This window comes from Falco peregrinus, chromosome 5 (assembly GCF_023634155.1).
Source record: "Falco peregrinus isolate bFalPer1 chromosome 5, bFalPer1.pri, whole genome shotgun sequence".
NCBI classification, from domain to species: Eukaryota; Metazoa; Chordata; class Aves; order Falconiformes; family Falconidae; genus Falco; species Falco peregrinus.
The window spans coordinates 101,415,517-101,437,515 of NC_073725.1; the positions used below are offsets into that span (position 1 = coordinate 101,415,517).

The 21,999-nt window shown below is 60.9% G+C and overlaps 1 protein-coding gene across 14 annotated transcripts; it reads right to left on the reverse strand.

Annotated features, from left to right (window-relative positions):
- On the reverse strand, positions 1-21,663 carry USP19 (ubiquitin specific peptidase 19). Of its 14 annotated transcripts, none has more exons than XM_055805535.1 (28): positions 21,486-21,658; positions 17,680-17,779; positions 17,273-17,517; positions 15,389-15,445; positions 14,149-14,277; positions 13,453-13,586; positions 12,733-13,140; positions 12,117-12,384; positions 11,840-11,996; positions 11,667-11,738; positions 11,024-11,139; positions 10,488-10,702; positions 9,963-10,164; positions 9,742-9,875; positions 9,396-9,554; positions 9,201-9,311; positions 8,926-9,036; positions 8,669-8,770; positions 8,161-8,301; positions 7,860-7,978; positions 7,487-7,624; positions 7,031-7,395; positions 6,238-6,348; positions 5,489-5,705; positions 5,055-5,207; positions 4,778-4,941; positions 4,519-4,697; positions 1-199 (listed from the first exon to the last, which is right to left on the reverse strand). In XM_055805535.1, exons 3-28 carry the CDS (start codon positions 17,379-17,381, stop codon positions 59-61), a joined length of 4,212 nt encoding a protein of 1,403 aa, XP_055661510.1. In that variant the 5' UTR covers positions 17,382-17,517; positions 17,680-17,779; positions 21,486-21,658; the 3' UTR covers positions 1-58. The 14 variants fall into 14 exon arrangements, with proteins under 14 accessions (XP_055661510.1, XP_027649482.1, XP_055661506.1 ...); XM_055805531.1 differs by lacking the exon at positions 1-199 and adding an exon at positions 1,549-2,738 and having other exon boundaries at positions 10,488-10,666; positions 21,486-21,663; XM_055805529.1 differs by lacking the exon at positions 1-199 and adding an exon at positions 1,549-2,738 and having other exon boundaries at positions 10,488-10,696; positions 21,486-21,663.
- Between the last annotated feature and the right edge of the window lie 336 nt (positions 21,664-21,999).

Genomic DNA, 21,999 nt, shown 5'->3' on the forward strand with positions numbered 1-21,999 from the left:
CCACCCCCCCGGTGCCCGGCCCGGCCCGCACCCCCCGGGGCAAGCACCCCGTGACGCCCTAGTCGACTTCTTCCATGCTGCTGTAGGAGGGGGCCGGGCGCTCAGCGGGGCTGGCGAAGCGCTCGGGGAGGCCTTCCGCGGCCAGCGCCGGGGCTCCTTCGGGCGCCAGGCTGGATCCGAACGGCACTGCAGGCAGGCCCTGCAAGCAGAAGGTGTGTGTGAGAGGGAGACTGGGGCCCTGCCCACCCATCATCTCCCTCCCCGCTCCCAGGGGCTCAAAAGGGGATCTGGGGGGATATGGCCCCTTGGGGAGGGGGGGAAGCGACCTGCAGAAGTCCCATCGCCAGAAGGGCAGCAACCGGTGCCAGCCCCCAGCAGCCAGGCAGGGGGAAGGCAGCGTGCCCAGGGCGCCCAGCAGCAGCCATCACCTGCCCGGCAGAGGAGAGCCAGGCTGCAGCACGCTCGGCCCAGCCCCGGTGCTGCCGCCTCTCCCCAGCCTGGCACTCGTGCCCCCAGGGCTGCCGCGGCCAGGGCCGGTCTGAGCAGAGCCCTGCGCCCCGGCACGGGCACCCAGCCAGCCTGGGCGGCAGCAGCGAGCCACAGGGCAGGCTGCCAGCGCCTGCCGGGGTGTGAGGAACAGCACAGGACCAGAGGGGATTTCCAGGGCCGAGAGCACCTAGCCTGGGCCTCACTGCTGGCCACCCACCTCCGGGGAGGGCAGGCAGGCAGCTGCAGGCAGCAGCTTGTGAGCCCCAATCCGGGGGGCACGAGCACCAGCTGGAGCAGAGGTCACCCCGCCGGCGCCGGGCACTGACTCAGCCCCACGAGGCCAGTGCCGTGGGCGAGGGGGGGAGGCCGTCGAGCCCCAGGGCTGCAGACAATGAGATGACTGTTCCAGGACAGGCACCTCATGACCGCAGCACAGCCACACCAGGCTTCCCTGCTGGGACCTGCTCAGGAGGAAGGAAACCATGGCACACGTGCAAGAGGGGTGGGGGACCGAGGTGGGGGGAGCCCTGGGCTCCCCACTGACTAGTCCAAGCCCCAGCCAGAAATTCAGGCGAGCCCCTTCCCTGCCAAGCATCCTTCCCAAGCCAGCCAAGGGCACCGCCAGCAGGACAGTGGCAGAGACAGAAAAGAAACTCACAGGGTTCTGAAGTCACCTCTCGCACCCAAACACACCAGAGCAGTCTGAGGTACGCTCAGCCGAGGGCAACATGTCTCAATGTCAGACACTGCTGGAGCTACAGCCTGTGCCCCAGCCCCCCTCCCCCAGGACCACACGCTGCATGTGCCCTGCTGGAGCTGCCGCCCCACGGCTGGGGAAGGGGAGCCCAGCTTGTGCCTCAAGGCACTGGCAGGCTCAGCTCTCCCCCGAGCCTGCTGTCACGCAGGGTGCACCAGGCACCCAGCAGAGGCCACAGCACGGTCTCTGTGCCAGCAGGGTCAGAGAGAGTGGCCCCAGGCACAGGAATGTCACCTGCTCCAGCACAGAGTCCCTGCCCCTGTGTGTGGGTCCCATCATGCAGGACAGGGATGCCGCATCTCTTTGGATAACCTGGCTTTATTAACACACCAAGGTCCTACCTGCACTCCCCCAACTCACACCTCTCCTGCCACAGAGATGGCCAGTCCCCTCGCAAGCAAGATGCTGCATCACACTCCCCCAGCAGAGATCTGGCAAAGACACCCCCTGCCCCCCACCCCAGACGCAGCCAGTTGGGGACAGCCCAAAGACCCCACGGCACTGGAGGATGGTGGGGGCCAGCAGCTCATGGAGGTGGGTGCTCACCATAGGCACCCTAGCCCAGATTGCCAGCAGCTGCCCAGGGGAGAGGAGCTCCAGCGGGGCTGAGAAGGGAAGCACAGAAGCCCTTCATGACAAGCCCGTCCAGCCCCAGCATGGGGGTGCAGTGCACGCAGCTCCTGGTGCATGGGCAGCTGGCATCTGGAGGCTCAGTGGGAGGCTGGCTGGAGTGACAGGGCTGGCCCAAGAACCATGGATCGCCCCAGCCCTAGGGGAGCACAAGGCTCCCACAGCAGCACGGCTGGGAGAGAAGGCCAGACCAGGACCCGTGTCAGGGCATCCTGCCCTTGCTGCAGTCTCCCAGCAGGTCTCCGCTTCTTTCTTAGGAACCCAGCAGAGGCAGTCAATATTCCTGGGGGGCTCCCAGGCCCCAGCTGCACCGCAGCAGCTATGTCCCTTCCTGAGCAGCAGGTAGCCACAAGGTCTGCCCCATTTCCAGCAGGCAGCAAGAGTGACAGAGGGCAGAGGGGCTCCTGGTTCTGGGCTGCGCCTTGGCAAGGCAGCAGGCTAGCCACACAGCCCTGCCAGCTGGCACGGGAGATGCCAGAGCAGACAGACAGGAGCCGACAGCCCCGTGTTTCCCTCGGTGAGTCCTTCCCGAGTTTCTGTCCTGCCAGCCAATGTCTTTGTTGTGTAGCATCCTAGGATGGCGCGTGCCCCGGCAGCCCTGTTCCCACAGCTGGCCATGCTCCTGTGCCTATCTCCAGCGGGTCTGGTAAATGAGCGGGTAAAAGACGTTCAGGAAGAGAGCCACGATTGCGGCCGTGGTGGCCAGGACAAAGTATCTGATGCAGCCTTCATCTGGGTGCTGGGGGGTGCCCGGACTCCGCTTCTGGCCACGGGGCCTCCGGGAGTTTCTTGCAGGCCTTTGGGGTGCATCAAGCTGCAGCTCTTGTTCTTCAGCCTCCAGTTCCTGCCAGATCAGAGAAGCCTGCGATGTGGAAACCTGCGTCAGCACTTGGAGAACGCAACGGGCAACACCCCTTGCCATCCCCCGGGGCAGGCGGCTGCCTGCAAGCCCAGCCCCGTGCCCTGCCAGCCCGCCTCCCCATGCAGCACTGTCGCGGTCGCCCCCGCCCCTGCAGCTCTTCGGGGTCTCCGGTGCATGGGGTGCTGCCGGGCTCTGCTGGGTGGCTCTGCTGGAGGCAGCGTGGGCAGCAGCCAGGCAGGGTCTTCGCGGGCCCGTGGGGACTGGAGCAGGCAGCTGGATCCCGGTGGAGCCGATATGCTGGCATTGGTGGGTCCAGGTGGCAGAGGGGGCAGGCAGCAGCCAATCACAGCCCAGCTTTTGTGATCCCAACAGGATCTTTCAGACAGCGGCCAATCCAGCGCCAGCTGGGGTGGCGGGAGCAGGAGGCGCAGTCAAGCACGGCCAGTCACAGCTCCGCTTTGGTGGGTGGGGATGCTCCGACAGCCAATCGTAGCCCAGCTTCCAGAAGGATTATCCACAGGTAGCCAATCACAGCCCGGCCCTTCACTGTGCCGTTGGTCATGCAGAGCAGGCGATCAGGGTGTAGGTCTCCGGAGGGCACTCGGTGCCTGGAAGGGTGCGGGTGATCCGAGGTGCTCAGGGACCCGCTGAGCCCTGGCAGGATCCAACGCGCCCCATCGCTGCGGGGGATCCGGCGCTGCCAGGGGCCCGACGAGCCCCGGCACCACGAGGGGACCCGGTGAGCCCTGGTGCTGCGGGGCGTTACAGTGAGCCTCGGTGCCGCCTGGGCCCCCAAAGGCTCCCACTGCCAGCGTGGGATGAGCAGCACAGCCTTCCCGTTGCCCAGGCCACCCCCAAAAAGCAGAGCAGCTCCAGGACACACAGGTCCCCAAGGACAGGAACAGCCCCAGGCAGGCAGACAGCAACGTGACAGCCCTGGGTCCCAGAGGCAGGCAGCTCCTGTCCCCAGCGGAGAGGGCAGAGCTGGCATGCCTAACCAGGGCCGGGCTGAGGGCTACGCGAGCCAGGTGAGCCCCAACAGGGCACACGCCTGCAGCAGTGCCAGAGCTGAGCCCAGCATCACCCCCAGACCCTGCAGGGCCACAGGGGTGCCAAGCGTGGAAGGAAGAGCTGCAGCCTTCCCTCCTGTATCTGTATCTGATGTTCACACAAAGATCAGCCTGACCGTCTCCCCTCAGTACATGCCCAAAGCACGCTGACGGCTGGCCCACCCCCGCCCTCCCGGGCAGCCCAGCAGCAGAGCTCACTCTGGCAGGTTTGTTTCTCTCCAGCACCTGGCAGCGGCTGCCAGGCTTCCAGCTCAGCACTGCCATTTGCCTTTTCTGTACCTATCTCGGCCCCAAGCTGGGCCTCAGCAGAAAGCGTCCCCCATCCTGCCAAGAGCAGCTGCGGCGGGCAGGTTCTCACTGCTCCCTGGCACAGCCAGCTCCCACTGCACCACTCACAATCTTCCACTGGTGCAGTCACTGGCGAGGCTGGGCCCCCTCCTCCAGTGCCCTCCCACCAACACCTCCACCCTGACGATGGGAACCAGCTCTCCTGTGATCCCTCAGGGCAGGGACTGTCCCAAGCTCACAGCCGGAACAGGGCAAGACAGGTCACAAAGCCTGGCTGGCAAAAGCTCTTCAGTGTCGGAAGAGGGGCAAGCACCGCACTGCGGCTGGGCTGGCAGAGATGGGCCAGGCCCTGCACGTGGGCACCTGGGCACATTTCAAGGCTCTGTGGCTCCAACAGGGCCAAAAGGGACGCGAGCTCTCACCTGGCTGGCAGCAGCTTCGGCAGAGGGGGTGCGCTCAGCTCGGTGGTCTGGGGCATGCCCTGGGAGGGGTCTCTCCACAGGAGAGTTCCTCCGGCGGTAGAAGAGGACATATGCGTATCTGGTCACCACCTGGCTCTCGTCCACGGTGGTGACTGTGCTGTCATCGAAGAGCCGCCAACCTGAGAGGAGAGAAGGGTTAAGCAAGTGGACATGCCACGGCTGCAGGAGCAGGGGGGTGGCGAGGGTGGCAGATCCTCACCCACGTCACTGCGCTGGCTGTTCTTGTCATTGGGCAGGCGGGCGTACGCCGTGTAGTGCCCCCCAATCATGCCTCCGTAGTGGTTGATCACAGCGTACAGGTCATACATCGGCAGCTGCTGCTCACCCTTCCGGCCAATGCAGAACTTGCTCAGGTCCAGGCTCCTGGGGAGAGGACACAGGGACCGTTGGGGCAGTCAGCATTAGGCAGGGAGAGGCAAGGCTACAGGGCAGCACAGGCAGTGCCAACTCAGGCACCTTGTCCCCCAGGCTCTCACCGGACGGGGAAGTCCACCATGTCGTTGATCTTATCCCTCCAAATAAAGCTGCGGAAGGAGAAGCGCTTGAGCTGGATGATGAGGACGTTGGGGAGCCGCCACAGCATCAGCTGCTTGGAGGCCTCACGGTGCTGCTTGCACTTGGGGCAGTACCTGGGGGGAAGAGTGTGATCATTACTGGCACAGGAAGAGTCTCAGGTCTCGCAGCCCCGCCAGCCCCAAGGTTGCCCACATGTGGGACATCTCAGCACAGTCCTGTACAGCACTGGCATTGCTCTCTGCTGGCTTGCAGCCCCCCTCCCCAGTACACTGGGAAGGCCAGCCCAACACTCCTGGCCACCAAAAGAAATGGCATGCCAGCTTGGGCAGTTCCTGGGAAACTCCCACCCCTGCCTGAGCCCATGGGCTGGAACCCACCCTGCCTCCTTCCTCACCACGCTTCCTCTGGGGCCAGGACTTCAGGCTTGGTGAAGAGATTGAGGCACTGCTCCAGGGTAAAGTGGCCAGCCCGGGCTGCTTCGCTGGCTGAGCCTGGGTCCTCCACGCACTCCAACTCCTTGGACTCCACCAACACAAACTCCTTGAGGCGCTCATTGTTCTTCCATACCAGGGCGAGGGAGCAGTCATCTGTCAGGTCCAGGGGGGTGTCACCTGCAAAGGGGCACATACTTCACACACCTGCTCCACCAGGCTGGGCCAGGCCACTCTGCTGGGCTTGGAGCCGTATCACCCAACCCAGCTCGATACCGAGATCGCACAGTGCTGCCAGGAAGTGGCCCCACAGCCAGATTCACCACCTCAGGGCAGCAGAACCCCCCAACCAGCAGGGTGCAAGGCTGGCACAGCCCTTCTCAGCAGCATCTACATAACCAGCAGGTTATGGGATGTGGGCATCCCATTCAGACAAGAGGTGACCCAGAGATCACAGAGCCTCTGTGGATAAAGGACATTGAAGGGCACTGGTTTATTTGCTCAGAAAAGCAGGAACGTCATGCCCGAGAAGAGCTTGCAGGCAGCAGCTCTGTGCAGCAGAGTTCTGCCCTCCCCTGTACCAGATGCAGCTTTCACTGTCCAGCCTGGGGCCACTGTCACATCTGGGTTCACCTTGTGCCAGGCAATCTCTGGCACCCTGGCCAGAGGCCACGAGGGGTGAAGGTGGCACTTTCCAGGACTCTGGGCTCACCTTTATCTTCCAGCTTGTGCTCTCTGTTGGCAGCATCGATCTTGTTGATGTAGAACTGCGTGGCGCGGGCACTCAGCGAGTCTGGAGTGTGTTGGTACCCAGGGATGGCAGCTGTAAACAAGCAGGGACAGATCTGTGGTGGCACTGCCTGTCTGCCCTGCATAGGGGCCAAGAATTTGCAGTGCCCCCACCCCCACCTCACATGCTACGGTCTTGCAGGAACACAACCACGTGCCCCATGTCCTTGACTATTTTTAGCAGGCGCCTGCCCCGGCAAGCTGTGCTCCTCTGCCTGCCTTGCCCCTTCGCTGCACATTGCTGCCATCCTGAGATGAGTGTCTGGAAACGTGACAGCCAGGCAGCCGAGCGCGAGAGGCTGCTCCCATGCAGCTGAGTCAGAGCGAGGGAAAAGCTGTGCTCACAGCCCCCAAGGGGCTCAGCCCGCACCAGGCTCTGCCATCCCACAGGACTCAGAAGCTTCTGCCAGCTCCTGCCTTCCCACCCCTCCCACAACAACACAACACTCCAGCCTCGTTCCTCGTCAGGTCTCTGCTCTGCCCCACGGGCCCTGCCAGGGCAAGGCAGAGCGTGGCCAGGCAGGCATTTCGGGTGGGGCAGCACCGCCAAAACACAGCTCCCAGGGCCTCGTTTATGTCCCCAAGAGTCTCTAGACCAAGCTCACAAGGGAAGAATGGATGCTGTGGTGCGAGGTCACTCCAAGGAGGGAGAATTGCTGCTGTTTTGTCATGGGGCTGCCTGGGCTCCTGGCACACAGCACCGCAGCACCTCTTACCTTCTGGCTTGAGGGCTCTCTCATAGGATGGCTCCTTCTCGCAACAGCTGTCGCCCTGTGTCTCCACGTGTTCAGAGAAGCCTGAATCCAAGCTCAGCAGGGAACTCCTGGCTGCCAGGACCTTGCTCCGGACAGTGCCCGTGTCCCCCAGGTCTGGATGCAGCTCAGGCACAGCTGGCGAGAGCGGGGGCTCCTGCAAGAGGCTGGAAGCCCTGTCCACGTCTCCCAGCTCGGAGGCAGAGGTGGCTGCTGCACAGCTGCTCTTGGCCAGAGGCTCCAGCTTGTCTGGGAGCTGAGGCTGCAGCCCCTGCTCCGGTGACATTCGGCCAAGCTGGAATGGAGGCTGGAACACGCTGACTGAGTACCTGGACAAGGAGGTGGCAGTCAGAGCTGGCCAGGCACAGGGCTGAGCTCTCAGCTCTGGGGAAGAAGCACTCTCCTCTCCTGGACTCTCACCTTGCATAGCCCTCCAGCAGCTGTGCCAGGCGGGCATAGGTGAGGCGGGACTCTGGCACGCTGATGAGGAAGGGGAAACCGATGTTCTCAGGGCGGCACAAAGCCTTGTGGTCTGGCCAGTGTGTTTTCTGACATGCCCTGTAAGACACATAGCCCCTGCTGTAACACACACAGCCCCGGCATCCACGACCATCCCAGGCAGGAGCACGGCAGAGCCAGAGGGGTGTGTTTTGGACGAGAGGAGCGCCACAAGCCAGACTGATGACCTCCCAAAGGCAAGGCTTGTCCTACCTCCTCCCAGGGGCTGAGATCTCCCACCCAGCCCTTGAAGGCAGGAGACCCTTCCTCCCCACCAAGCACCAAGCTAACTCACACATTGCAGTAACCGACTCGATAGCACCTCGTGCAGCGCTTGAGCTTCTCATCATCTGGCAATTGCTTCTTCTGGCAGGCTGCACACTTGGCAACGGGGCCACTGGGCACCTGCGGACGCTGCAGGAGAAATGACCCATTGGGCAAGGAAGGGCACCTGGGCAGGACAAGGCAGCCTCGGTGGGCATCCGTGCTTGCTGCAACTAGCTGCCCTTGCGTGTAGCTCTTCCCTTCCTGCTCAGACCCACTTGCAGGCTCAGCCTCCCTGCATACCTCCCAGTAGTCCCAATACTCCCTCTTACCTGCTGGACCTGCAGCTCCACCACCCGCTCCTTGGCCAGCTCTGGGGACAGAACCTCAAAGCAGAGCAGCAGGTCCGTAGGGGAGACCGTGTCCAGTGAGTTGGACGGCAGGAACATGCGGTGGAAGTGATTCTTGATCACCTGCCAGGAGAGCAGTGGAGCGTGGCCATGTGAGGGCTGCCCCATGCTGCTTCTCCTGAGAAAGCCACAGACCTCAGCTCTACAGCGAGCTGCAGGGACAGCAGCACCACAGGGACACTGTGCTCAGCTCACCACCCTGCCAGGGAAGGATGGACATCCCTTGCCCTACTGCGGTGGCCCAGCCCCCCTGAGCAGGTATTTGCCTAGCAGCACCCTCCGCCACTGCCACCCACGGACAAAATTCGTCTCACAGACACGTCGGATATGGGCAAGCAACTGCCAGGGGCGATATTCCCTGCAGAGCTGTGGGAGCCAGGGCACCCAGAAGAGCAGCCCATGGCTTGCCTCCCAGCTTGAGCACTCTTACCTCTGCCAGGCGCAGGTTCTCTGGTTTCACACGCACACTGTGGGCCACCGAGTCGAGTACCTCCATGGCACTGGAGTTCTCCTTGCTGATACTCACAAGGAACTGCCACCAAGAAAGTGCCACATCAGTCACACCATATCAAGGCATGCAGGCCCTTACTTAACACAAGGCTTAGCCTGTTGGCACATGACCAGCTGCCTGGAGCACCTCCAGGAGCCCTCTCAGGCTCCCTCCCCAGAGTAGATGGTGCAATTTACCTTGATAGGTTTCTTGTGCGGCTCCTTTGCAAAGTAGTAGACAGTCAGCACCTTCTGCTTCTGTGGGAGGGGCACAGGGAGGTACAGGAAGGGGTCAAAGGTGATGGACACCTGCAGATGCAAGAGCACGCTCAGTTGCAGTCGGTGCTTGTGGCTGAGATCAGTGGAGCAGCAGCCCCGAGACCCAGCCCTGCCCTGTGAACTCTGCTCTCTGAGGGTCAGGAGCCTGGTGCTGCACAGCTAGCACAGGGACAGAGCCTCCAGGGCTGCCCTACCTTGGAACACACTGGGCACACCAGCTTGGATTTGTACTGGCCCTGGAAGAGGTCCACAATGAAAGAGTCATTCCTCATCTTGTGTCGTTGCCAGGCCTCTTCAGCTACCACCTGCAGGGAGAAAGGGCTCAGCACTGTGCTAAACCACCAAGGCCAGGGCTGTCTCCTGGTGACCTTGGGGAGGGACATCCTCACCTCGTCGGGCCTCCCATCCGAGTCAACAGTCTCTGTGTAGGGCTTGTTCTGGATACGGTTGAGGTCCTCGTGTAGGCCATCAAGCAGGAAGGCCATGAACTCCTGAGCATCGTGCTGGGCATAGCCAGTGAACTGGCTGGCCTTGCTGGCCACGACTGCCTGGAGGTAGCACAGTAGTCAGGGCTGGCCAGCAGCTCCCTGGCAGCACCGGCTCTGCCCCATGCACAAAGCCTAGCTGCACCCACCCACATCCACCCAGCTCTCTGTGGCACTAGCAAGGCAGTCAGATGCCCACAAACGAGTGCTGGGGACCCACGGCAGCTCCTGCGTAGCACTGGTGCCCTACCTTCAGTTTAGATGGCTGGAAGGCATGGTGCGTGCCCTTCCACAGCGCTCGAAGCAGCATGGCAAAGCCGATGGCCAGGCGCCCGCCTGTCCCCAGTGGGTTGTTGTAGTTGATTTCCGACTCAAAGGACCGATCTGTAAGAGATGCAAGGAGAGTGAGAGCAGCTGCTGGCTGCACCATCCAAGTGGCAGGGCTCTGCTGGGCTCCCAGCATGGGCTCACCATGGAAGTAGTCACGTAGCTCCCGGGTGTTGGACAGGGACTGGATGACGCTGTTCATGAAGCAGGTGTTGCCCAAGTTCACCAGCCCCGTGAAGCCAGGCAGGCAGACTTTCTTCTTCTCATCTTCATCCTCATCATCCTCCACACTCTCAGCGCTCACCGGGCTGTGCGTCATCGGTGGCACCATGCATGTTGGTTTGGGCTGCCAAAGCAGAGGTGGTGTCAGGGTGCTGCGCTCGGGAGGGTCTCTCCGGGAACACCACGTGAATCCGAAAGACCAAGGGACCAAGGTACCCCTCAGGCAGGACTGGAGCCATCATGCCATCTCCCACCAGGACTGGGATAGACAGGCAAACCACTGCCCCTAATCCTGACAGCTGTGACTAAGGAGTGCAACCACCTCCTCCAGGAAGAGTTTGCCAGTCCCCAGAGCAACACTGAGGAGGATGGGGTCCCACAGCAGGGATAAGTAGGCCAGCCCCCTTTTCCTCCAACCCAGGTGAAATCCAGCACAGCCCCACTCACCGATGGGATGTGTGGCTCTTGCTTCACTGCCACATGCTCTGGGGCTGTACGAGCTGCCACACCATCCAGACCCCCATCTTCCACACGCTGCTTCTCTTTGTCACTGGCTCGGGCCTCTTCCTTGCTGGACAGGGGGTGCTGGTTACTGCCCGGGGGGTTCTTGTCCAGAGGGGTAGGGCCTGTAGGCATGGCAACCTTTGCACCACCCACTGCACCTTAAAAAGGGGGAAGGGTGGGCCTGTGGTTAGCAGCACCGAGCGCTGCCCATGGCGGGGCTGAGCTGTTCAAGTCCATGCTTGCACACAGGATCTCTCCTGCCCCTCTTCCCCATGAACGAGGGAAACAGCAGCGCCCTTCCCCTAGCACTGTGTTTGCCTTGCCCCACACCCCTCCTCCCTGCACCCGCTCAGCCCCTCTCCTTCCCCACAACCCCACACCAGAGGACCTGGCACCAACCGGCAGCTGCCAGCGGTGGGGAGGGCCCATGCCCCACTGGGGTGCGGCAGGCAGGCAAGACAAGAAGGCAGGGTGCAGACCTCGTGTGGCTGGAGCCTCCAGCCCCCCCCAGCGCTGGCTGTGGCGTTTCTTCAGGCAGACGTCGATGCGAGACACTGTGAAGTTGTACGTGCACTGGTCTGGCTCAATAAGGTTCCTGCAAGACATGCAACAAGTCAGGGGTGCCCCAGACCCCCCAGCAGCCTCAGACATGCCAAAGCCTCTGGAAGGCAGGGCCACGGCCTCCAGGCGGTAGGGACCCAGCTAGCACTGATCTTGAGGTGGCCCTGGTAGTGCCAGAAACCCTCGAGCCTGGCCACACTGAGCACACAGAAAGCCTCTTTCCTGACAGATCCATTCTCCTTGGCTCCACATGCCCCCTCCCCGCTGGACAACCTGCCCGAAGAGCACACAGCCTGGTCTGTCTCTGTCCCCAAGAGCTCTAAAGCATGCTGGGAGGAAACTGTGGGCAAGGAAACACTAAGATTTCCTCCCCTGCAAGCTTCCATACAGAGCCAAGGCAGCCCAGGCTTGGGGCATTAGTGCAGCATGGTGTAAGAGAGACCCCCAGGTGCAGAAATGAGCATTCCCTGCACAGACCCGCTAGCTGGGACTGGCTCCTGCTCCAGCTCTGCACTCTCAGTTCCCTTGCCCTGGTACAGGCTAGAAGGACAGAAACCATACCTTAGCTTCACCTGCCACCGGAACACTGTGTGGGGCCCACAGCCAGGATGGAGGCGAAGGAAATTTGTGTCACTGCAAAAAAATCGGAAGTGAGAAGAGTTGAACAAACAAATAGCCCAGCCACACCCAGGAGCTCTGCAGCAGCCTGGCACCATGCCGAAGTACACTGGTACCTTGTCTGGAACACCAGCGTAAAGTCTTGTTCCCGGAACAACACCTTGGATGTCTCCTTATGGATCTCTTTCACATAGACGTGTACCACCACCAGGTCATTGCCCTTCTCATATGAATCATTCTTGACAAAGGTCAGGCTCACAAAAGGCTCTGGCTCTGAGCAGGGAAAGTCACAGAGAGAGATGTTGCTGAGGCAATGCTGCAGGCCGACCCAGGAGAGGTCCAGAGCAGATGGACCTTCCTGACCAGGCTGACCCCTAGGCTCTGGCCACTCACCATCAGCTGCTGCTTCCAGAGCCACGTCATCCTTGGACCAGTCCCTCTTCTCACTGTCTCTGCCTAGGGAAGGAGTGGCTGCCGGGATGGCCTTAGAACTCTCTCCCAGGACAGGTGTGCAGTCCCGGCCCCGCAAGGCCTCAGCAGGGCTGCCTGGCTGCAGGACTCTCTTCTCCACACAGGTGGCAATACGGTGGGGGAACACCTCTGTGGTAGCCGCAAGAGGTGGCATCTCCACAGGAACAGCCTCCTTGGCCAAAACCACAGCCTTTCAAGACGGAAGGACACAGTAAAAAAAACCAGACACCGTCACCCCTGAGCTGCCCTGGCCCACCTGCTGTGACTGCTGCCAACCAGGCAGGCACAGCTCCGCACTGCCCACTCGCCCCACACACTCCACGCTCAGCCCATCAGCATCACAGTCCAACGACTGTGGGCTCCCCACATCACCCTCTCCTGCACCACAGCCAGGCCCCATGCCAGCCCTCAGCACCACCCGTGGAACCCCAGAGCCCATCTTGAGGGCAGGGATGGGTTCCTGGGCGAGCAGCGTCCCCTGCACGGAGGCTGAGGGACATGTCATGAAGGGACCCTGCCTGCCTGGGTCCTTGGGTACCTTCTCCAGTGGCAGTGCGAGGTCTGCAAGGGCTGTGGGCGCATCAACTTGGCTGGCTCTGCCATTCCTGCGGCTGCCTGCTCTCCCGCTGTGCCCTTTGCTGGGCTCCACATTCCCGCTGACTCTGGCATTTGGCTCCTCTTCAGTGGGAGCCACTTTGAGGTATACTGCCCGCTTGGCACTGGGGCCACTCTGTGTCCCTGGGCTGGCTGGGCTTTTCCCTCCCAGGGCCTCACTTCTTCCTGGAGCACGCTTGGGGTTGGAGGGCTCCCGCCGGGATCTCAGCAGCTCTGGGCCTTCAACCCTCGGTTCTTCAGGGGTCAGCTCTGCAGAAGCAGCTTTCTCCTTCCCATTCTCCCAGCACGTGGCCCCTTTAGCCAGCTCTTTGGATCCGTCTTTCCTCCTCTTCTGTGAAAAGCAGTGCAGCACAGTGGGAAGCTATCCAGGTAGCAGCACCTCTCATGCTCTCTGCCTGCCCCTCACCCTCACTCCTCCTTCCCAGAGCGTGCTGGGGCTCTCTGCTCCAGAACCTGGAGGCTATGTGGCAGGATGACAGCCCCCTCCCTAGGACAGAGGCAGCTGGCTTACTGCCCTCACGCAGCACATGGATGCAGGATGTACCCCACGCCCTGGGCAGCTCAAGAGCAGGGAGTGAAACCCTCACCCCAGCTCCCTCAAGCTCCCTAAGTTCCCTCAAAAGGCAGATCCTCGCCTCCTCACCAGAAGAGAAGACCAGGTATGGAGTGGGATCTTCTTCTGAAGCACAAGCTGTAGAAAGTTGCCCTTCTTGCACTGGACCTTGCTGCAGGAGCTCTCAATCTCCTCGTAGAACTGACAGCTCCACTGGCGCCCATCTGCAAGCAGAGGGGGACCAGCACCTCAGGCAGCGCTCCAGGCAGCTGTCTGTTGTCCAGGCAACCTAACCCACAGCCCCTTTCACCTGGCCCAAAGATCAAAGGAGCACTCATCCAGAGCCAAGGAGGCTGCAGGCAAGCTGCCACCATACCCCAGGAAGCTTCAGGACTTCAGCCAGCTTCCCCGGATTTGCTTTGTACATCTGGCTGGCCTACTTCCCAGAGGGACGGCCCTGGACCTCCCTGCCCTCACAGGCACAGTCACTTTCCCAAAGGATACTCAGTCATCCCAGTGAACAGGGGACAGAAATACACCAACACAGCAGTGGGTAATTGTTCACTTGGTGCAGAGGCCAGGTCCTGCCCTCCCCAACCCCACACCTTTCGTTTACACTGCTCTTGTATTGGCCCTGCCCGCTGGCTGAAGCTATGCCAGCTGACAGCAGAGCACTGCCTCTGAAGGAAAGGTTTTACGCCTGTCCAGATCGGCCCCACGTCTAGCCCAGAGTTACACCAAGCCCCGCTGGAGTAACGCCTGCAGCAGTCGCTCCATTCCCCATACCTGGTAGTTTGACCACACAGTCTGTGTCAGTGAAAGCAGCGTCCACATCCTCCACCTTCAGAGCTCCACTGCCCAAGTTCAGCTTGACGATGATCTCATCAGCATTCTGCTTCCAGTCCAGCAGCAGCTCTAGGAAGGGGGAGGGAAATGTCACCCACTTGCTGGGGCACGAACCTTCAGCGCCCACTCCTTGGCTGTGGAACACAAGCCTGAACGCACACTCGGTTCAAGGAGGTCGGCACAGGGGACACAGATCATGCCAGTTAACTGGGATGCTCACAGCCTGCTCTCATCTGACAGGCCACAAACAAGAGCACATGTTGCAGCAGGGCAGGCAAATCCTGGTGGGAACCAGAGAGATCAGAAAGGCAGCACTGCTCTCAGCCCCATCACATGCAGCAATGGTGGCTGAGAAAAAGGGGTGACTCCTGCAAACTACAAAGCAATTGCTACTTTCCCAGGGAACGAGGAAGCCACAGAATTACTCTGGGGGATTCAAGTGGACTCTGACCACAATCAGAAATTGCCACTTCCCCTTTGCATATGCAAACCAAGCAGCCCAGCTGCAATCACCGAAGTACTGTACTCCTGCCAGGTAAGTACTGCTAACACAACTGAAACACGGGCAGACCCGCCAGCTGCCAAGAATGCCACACCCAGGGAGAAAACGGTGCAGCAGCGTCACTCTGCTGCAGGCAGAGCCTCCATAAGGTGCCTGCCAGGCTCCAGGTCTGGCCCTGTGGTGTGCTGAAGTCTTCCAGGCAAAAAGGTGATTTCCACCACCTTAATTTCAGTCAGGTTTATTCTACCCTCTGCAGTGTGAGGATGTCCTGCTCTGTCCTAAAAGCAGGCCTGGACCAAGGCAGAAACCAGCCAACAATGCCTGCTGGGTGACATGGCTTGGAATTTTCCCAGCCCAGCATGGTGCCCTGCTCTGAAACAAGCAGGACAGATGCCAGTGGCAAGGCATCCCAGGGCTGTGCTCAGCGGCACTGTGACACCTGAGTTGGAAAGCAGCCTGCCATGTACCCAGCACCTCTTCCTTGCAGACAGCCCTTCCCAGCCACGTGCACACTCCTCCACCCCTGGGAAGGCTGTGTCCTGCTAAACTGAGGCAAGGGAGCACTCAGGTTAGTTGTACTGAATGCCGGAGCATGGGACCACAAGGTGAGAGCTTCAGATCCCTCAGCAAGGGCACTCCACGGCCATGCACCGACAGCCAGTGCACACCTCGACTTACCCTCCTCTGAGTCCTTCTCCTGGGCAGTCTCAGCCTGCTCGAGCTCAGGGCGAGACACTGGTGGGCAGAGAAGCAGAGCGCAGGCAGGTCTGTCATTCTGTCACAGAGCATGGGTCGGCACGCTGATGCCCAAAATTTCACACGTCACCTCCTTCTCCCCTGAACCTCTATACAGGCCTTTCATCCTGCACACGCTTCTCATTTCCCTCCTCTGCCCCCTCACACCTCTCCTTTCCCCAGAGACCTGCCTGCAGCACCACAGCAAGTTAGCCCACAGGACAGCTGCTCTGTGCCACACCACCGTATCCCAGTCTAATCAGCACCACCACAGCGAGAGCAACACATTACTGCACCACACAGACAGTGCTGCTTTGAGGCACGTCTCAGTGTGGAGCTTGCGGTAGCTAGGCTGTGTGCCCCTGCTCAGCACACCAGTCAGCCTCCAGCCGTATAGAGGGAGTCCTGCCTTGATCTGACAGGGAGAACCTGATGTTTGGTTGTGTTCAAACCGATTCTGCCATAACGAAAGAACAATGCAGCCCAGCTGCACTTCAACATCGCCATTCCTGCACAAGCTGCCAGTCTCTGTGGCCAAAACCTCCTTCCAGATCAGGCTGGGGAACCAAACTGACCTGACACCTAATCCCTGCTCCCCACAGGATTACCTCTGACAGCTAGCAGCATCTCAGGGCCTCCTCCACCCCCACAGAGCAGTGAGCTCTGCCAGGCAAGGGGCTCAAAGTGACAGCACCTTGTCCTGGAGCAGAGAAACAGCAGCAGTGGAAGCTGTGATCTCCACCGTGGAGTGCTCAGAGGGCTGTCACTGCCTCACTCGACTGTCTACAAACCAGTAAGAAACCTCTGCTGAACGTCACGGTCACCGGTGCAAAGGTACTGGTTGGGCTGGCAGTGTGAGAAGTGCTGCAGCAGCACTGCCTGGATGATCTACAGCTTGCTCCAGCTCCTCACCACCCCTGCACAGAGGGGATGGAGACAACACAGCTGCACCACAGCCCCCAGGAAGGCAGGAGCCCCACTGTGTCAGAAGGTGCAGAGGGTCAGGTGTTACCAGAGATACCGCACAACTCCCATGTGAGAGAAGGCGCAATGCTGCACTCCGCACTGTCGGATTTTGCAGAGACCGCAGCCAGCTGTTCCAGCAAAGACCTCAGCAAACACTCGTTTACTTTGGCCTATAAAACACCTTGTGATTTTGAGGTTACAACGGCCATAATGGAGCAGCCACAGAAATCAAGCAGTTTTCCAGAGCTGCAGGAATTCTTGCCTGCATCCTGCCCACAGGCATTCCCTGCATCTGAAGTATGGTTTTTGTTATCAGGTACACAGCAGCTACAGAGGGAATTACTCCACAGCAACTATTTCACTTGAGTCACACCTTGCCCTGACACTGAAGCTAAAGCACCAGCCCCACCTGCAGGCCTCGAACTCGGCAGGTGCTGTGAGCACCCGGTCACTGCCTCAAAGCATCTGGCCTCAGCAAACCGATCAGAAAGCAGCATCACCTCCAGCTGCAACAGCACCCACAGGATTCAGTCCCACTCCCTCTGTATCAGGGCAGCTCAGCCCCAGCCAAACTCAGAGTCTAGAAACAACTACCAAGGCCCACTCCAGGCTTACGCCAACAAGGCCAAAGGCCTGACCTTCCTCACATAGCTGGGGCTAAGTAGCACCCAAAGGAAAGAGGTTACAGGTCCAGGGAGGACACTGTGCTGAAGAGGATCCCACATCACACGGGTTACCATAAGCTGCAGGAAGCGATTAGTTAAATCTGCTTATCCTGCAGCAGATGGCTGTGAGGCTCCCACCCTGCAGGGCCAAGAAACCACGGGCCTGCTTGATGCAGTGCTGCTGAGGGGCTCTCACCTTCCTTGCTCTCCTGGTTGGCTCGATCCTTCTGCTTCTTCTTGTTGGTGGCATCATCCAAGCCCCGAGACACTCTCCTCTGGCCAGGGGCATTGGTGCTGCTGGACATCTTCAGCCGTTTGGAGGACACAAACGGCCCGCCGGGGTCAGTAATGGAGTCTGGGTCAGGGGTGCGACGTTTTCTTCCTGGCCCAGCTATCTTGGCGACTCTCTGTGGTCAAACTCTCTGGCAAGGAACTAGTGGCCTAAATAGAAGAGAGAACGAGCATGGCAGGAGAAGGCGGCCCAACAGCATCAGGATCCACTCCCTGCCCCAGTGCTGGGCCCTCCCAGGGCCAGTGCCCTCACATGACCTTCACTGTGGTGCTTGTGGGAAGCCCCACACAGTGCTCAGTGAGGAAACCTACCTCATCACAGCTGTTACAATGCTTACTGCCAAAACCATGGGCTTGTCAGAGCTCCCAAGATACAACCGGGGGTCTTCCATATGTGGCACACATTAAAAACCTGGAAAGCAATTGTTATGCTCATGGCTCCCACTACTGCAATACTGGCCCAGAGGAGCCACCAGGGCTAACAATATCTGGAGGCAAAGTCGAGGGTGAGGAGGGAGGCCCCAATCTGCAAAACTGAGCCTCCAGGGTTAACTGGGGCAGCCTGCCCCACAGCTCAGAGCAGCAGCTATTTCAGTCAAACAGTGCCCTATGCAAGAGGGCGGGAACAGCAGTGAGTAACACCCTAAGAAGGAAGAAAGGGGAGAAGCAGGAGCAGACCCGGGACAGTCTCCCATGACAGATGAGAGCAGAGCTCCCTGGCAAAAGGATCGTTCCTCCCCCTCCGCCCACCAGCTGGGAGCTTAACAAGCACGGCTGCACCTTGCATATTCACCTCCCCGCTGGTTTACAGACAGCGTCAGCGGGGCCTGGCCTGGAAACAGGACACCTCTGCTCTGCCTGCCCCAGGGAGAGGGCAGGGCAGGCAGGGCGCTCCCCCCTGCCCCCTCAGACATGCCCTCCCAGGCAGAACCAGATCCCCTACAGGGTTTGGGAGCTGCCGGCCCAAGGGCTGGTCTCAGTTTCACTCTCCGGTTTCTCCCTCCAGCGTCCACGGCTTTGTCAGAGAAGAGCTAGAACAACCCACTGAAAACAGTCCCACTCGAGCTTCCTCCCTTGGTGCCCAAGCTGTACACCCTGACCCTGGCAGCACTCACCAGTCTGCAGGGGTTTGCTGCGGGGGGGCAGGCCCGGCCACACGGATCCTGCACACCCCCAAGTGCTGGCAGCCTGCAGCAGCTCCCAGCATGCTGATTTCACACCGCATCCCACGGCCCTGCTCCCATCTGAGGACAGAGCTGAGCCCAACAGCATCTTTGTCTAGTCCAGCTCCACCTGAGCCTGCTTCCCTCTCAGTGGGAGGCAAGCCATGCCCTCAGGAACACTCCGTTCTGCCCTCACCCCTGTACCAGGCACAGATCCCACAGCTCTGCTCAGGCACAGCCGGGGGCAGGAGGCACCTCCAAGGGAAGCATGCAGTCAGAGGGAGCATGCTGGCAGCTCTGTGCTGCCTACCCCACGTTGCTGGGGCATTTGTGTTCTAGAAGCGCTCAGGGCAACAAGTAGCCACAAACGTGGAGTCATAGCCACAAACTGCAAGGAACCCCAGAGAGCAAAACAGTCCTGCCCTGCCCTCAGCTCTGGCAAAGCCAGCCCCACAACAGGTGCTGTGCCCAAACCACTTCTCTTCAGGCCAACCCACCCTTGTAACCAAGAGCCACTGAAGCCAAACGAAAAGCTCAAGCACAGAGTCCAGCCTGGCTGCCTGGCACAGACGACCTCCACCACACGCAGCAGAGGGGCCCAAAATGACCTGGAGATGGGGATGCTGAGCAGGGCCTGGCATCAGGTCAGAGACCTTGAAAGTGTGTGGGAGGACAGCAGGGACACCCCCAAGCTACTACACACACTGAGTCTCCCCAGGACGCGGCAGCACCGCTGGTTGAAGAGGGAACGGGAAAAGGCCCCTTGCAGCAAACACGGCAGTGGTCTGCCAGGCTGGGCCTCAGCACCAGCAGCATGCTGTTGCTCAGCTCCAGTCCCCACCGACGCTGAAACAGGTTGGCTACAGGTGCTCCCCAGCACTGAGAAAGCTAACCTGAGCTAGGCAAACGCGGGAAAGCATTTTTTGCTGAATTTCTTTTGCTTCTAGGGCAAGAGCCCCAGGAGGAGCAGGAGACAAGAAGCAGCAACTGCTTTGTGCAGGGCCAGACAAGGCTCCACCTCCTCCTTCCTGTGCCTCCAAAGGGATGGCACAGGGTAACTGTTGTACAGGGTGACAGCAAGCTCTGAGAAGAATCCTGGAGGGCTGAGAAGGGATTGCCCTCTGCCCAAAAGGGGGCAAGGAGGAGAGTCAGGGGTGCATGTCTGCTGTCACTCCTCTGGGAGAAGCCTACTGCTCTCATGCCTCACTGAGAGCTCGGCTCCCTCGGGTGTTTTGCCGACAGTTATTCCTAATGGCAGGCAGGAACCAAGCAGGCCTGGAGCTCTGCCCAATTCCAGCCACCAGACTGATGGCAGCCTGAGGCTGCTGTGGGCACTGTGGGGTTTTGGAGGACTGCAGGCAAAGCACAGGTTATTCCCATTCACCTATTCTAATCCCTGAAACTTTCTACTTCTCTGCCATCAGGAAATATGCAACCAGGCAGGAACGTTCAGCCCCAGGGTGTGCAGGGGCATGGAGGTTTTGGCACCACTAACATTGGCACTGTAGGAGATGCTGCCAGGGAGAGATGGTGAAAGGCCACCTTGGCTGGATGCCAGGTGTATCTGAGAAGCACCCGATGGGCTGGGCGCTTGTACAGAACCTTACTCAATCCTTCTCTCGAGCCAGGAAAGCCTGACCACGCTGCTGAGAGAGAAGGCCCTCTGCTCTCCCAGCTTTTGTGCCACTGCAAGCACCCACGTGGCTAAAGCGCGTACCAGATCAAGAAGCCAGCCAGAGTGAAACTGTTTTCTCCCAGGTGTGTTTTACCCTAGAGCAGTTCCCCAACCCAGTTTATGCTAGGGTTGCACAGGTGTCTTCACTGGCCAGAGTAAAGGGAAAACTCAGAAATGGGAGCAAAGGGCCAGGGAGGAGGGCCGCCCCTTCCCATGGCAGCACCAGACCAGGCTAGTGTACAGGGAATGACAAAAAGTGCACAAGATGCAATTTGCCCTCCACTGTGTTTGGAGTGCATTTAGCATTTGGTGGGAAGAGGCCCCTGGGTTCTTCCATGGAGCACCCTCCTCTCAGTGCCCAAAGGCCTTTACTGGGGGAGCTGTGGTGGAGGTTGACTGTCCCCCAGTTTCGTCTTTCCACAGACTTCTGGCTCCTCTACATCCCAAATACAGCTGACAGAAACACTTCCCTCATGCACACAAGGACTTCTGTTGCCTTCCGCTTCTTGTCCCCCCAAGGGATCAGAAATCACAAGAATCACGCTTGTCTCTAGTTCCCCAGCACACCTGACACACACACTGAGCAAGGACAAGCACAGAGCTGCTAAGGGCAAGCGCCCAACCCAGCACTACCACAGAAAATGTTTCCAACCCATGTGGAAATCACAATACACATGGCAGCAGTGAGACCTTACAGCTGTGCTGCATGGGGAGCCTGGCAGGCCCAGTTCCCCCCAGCCCCTAACCAGTCTCTGAGGAAGAGGAGTCCAACCAGACAGCAGCCGGTAGTGGGCCCCCGGCCTGTCCTGCGCTGCTGCCCAGCTTCAAGCATTCGGGGGGAGCAAAGGGACAGGGAACAGCAGTTCTGCCCAGCCGCCCGAGGGCCCCAGGCCCGGGCGGTGCCCTCACGCAGGCCAAGCACCGGGTGACCGGCAGCGGCCCGACACCCAGCTCCCGCCTGAGGCTGCCGCCCTCGGCCCGGCGGCGCTGCCTGTCCCCCCCCCGCCCCCAGCTCCTGCCGCCCACCAGCCCCCTCGCCTCAGGCCGCTCTCACCCCACCGCTGCCGCCATCCGCCAGCCCCTCCCGCACCGCCTCGCTCCCCACCGCACCGGCCCTGCCTCCCGCCCCCGGGCCGCATCCCAGCCTCCTGCCGCCCCCGGGCCCTGCCCGCCGCCGCAGCTCCGGCCCTCATCCCGCGCCGGCCCCGGCCGCCGCTCCCCGCCCCGCTGGGCCCCACCGCCGCCCCGGCCCGGCCGGTCCCGGCCCGCCCCGCACTCACGGCCCCGCCCGCCGCTCCGGTCTGTTTTGTTTCGAGCCGAAGTTCCGAGCGGGCCGACTCAGGAGACAGGCCCAAGCCCGTGACGCACTTCCGGAAGCCGGCGGACGCGCCCACGTGACGCGAGAGCGCGGCGGAGAGGAGCGGTCATGTGACGCCGGACGGGGCCGCTCGCCGACCCATTGCCTCCCTCCCCACGGCGCCCGGCCCGGCGGCACTATGGCAACGACGCCTGCCGTGACGTCACCGCGGCGCCCGGGGGGCGCTCCGCCCCCAAGGGCGGGCAAGGGCGCGATCCAGCCCGCGGCTGCAGGCGCGTCCCCATGGCAACGGGCCGGGCGGGGCCGCCTGGCGCCGGCCTGCAGCGGCCGGGCCCCGCGTCCCCTGGCCGCCTTACTGGTCACGCTGTGCGTCCCCTCCCGCGTCCCACCGCCGGCCATTGGCCCCACCGACTGTCCCCCAGCCCCACCGGTGACTCCCAGCCCTGCAGTGCCCTACATCCAGGAGGGGCTGGCAG

What these genes read in the sequence shown, in the direction of transcription:
- USP19 (XM_055805527.1), bottom strand. Translation starts at nt 17,381, where the DNA reads ATGTCCAGCAGCACCAATGCCCCTGGCCAGAGGAGAGTGTCTCGGGGC. An exon ending in ATACCTGGTCTTCTCTTCTG is followed by an intron (nt 13,141 to 13,452) that starts GTGAGGAGGCGA and finishes TGCTTTTCACAG; the next exon opens with AAGAGGAGGAAAGACGGATC. An exon ending in CGCACAAGAAACCTATCAAG is followed by an intron (nt 8,771 to 8,925) that starts GTAAATTGCACC and finishes TCTTGGTGGCAG; the next exon opens with TTCCTTGTGAGTATCAGCAA.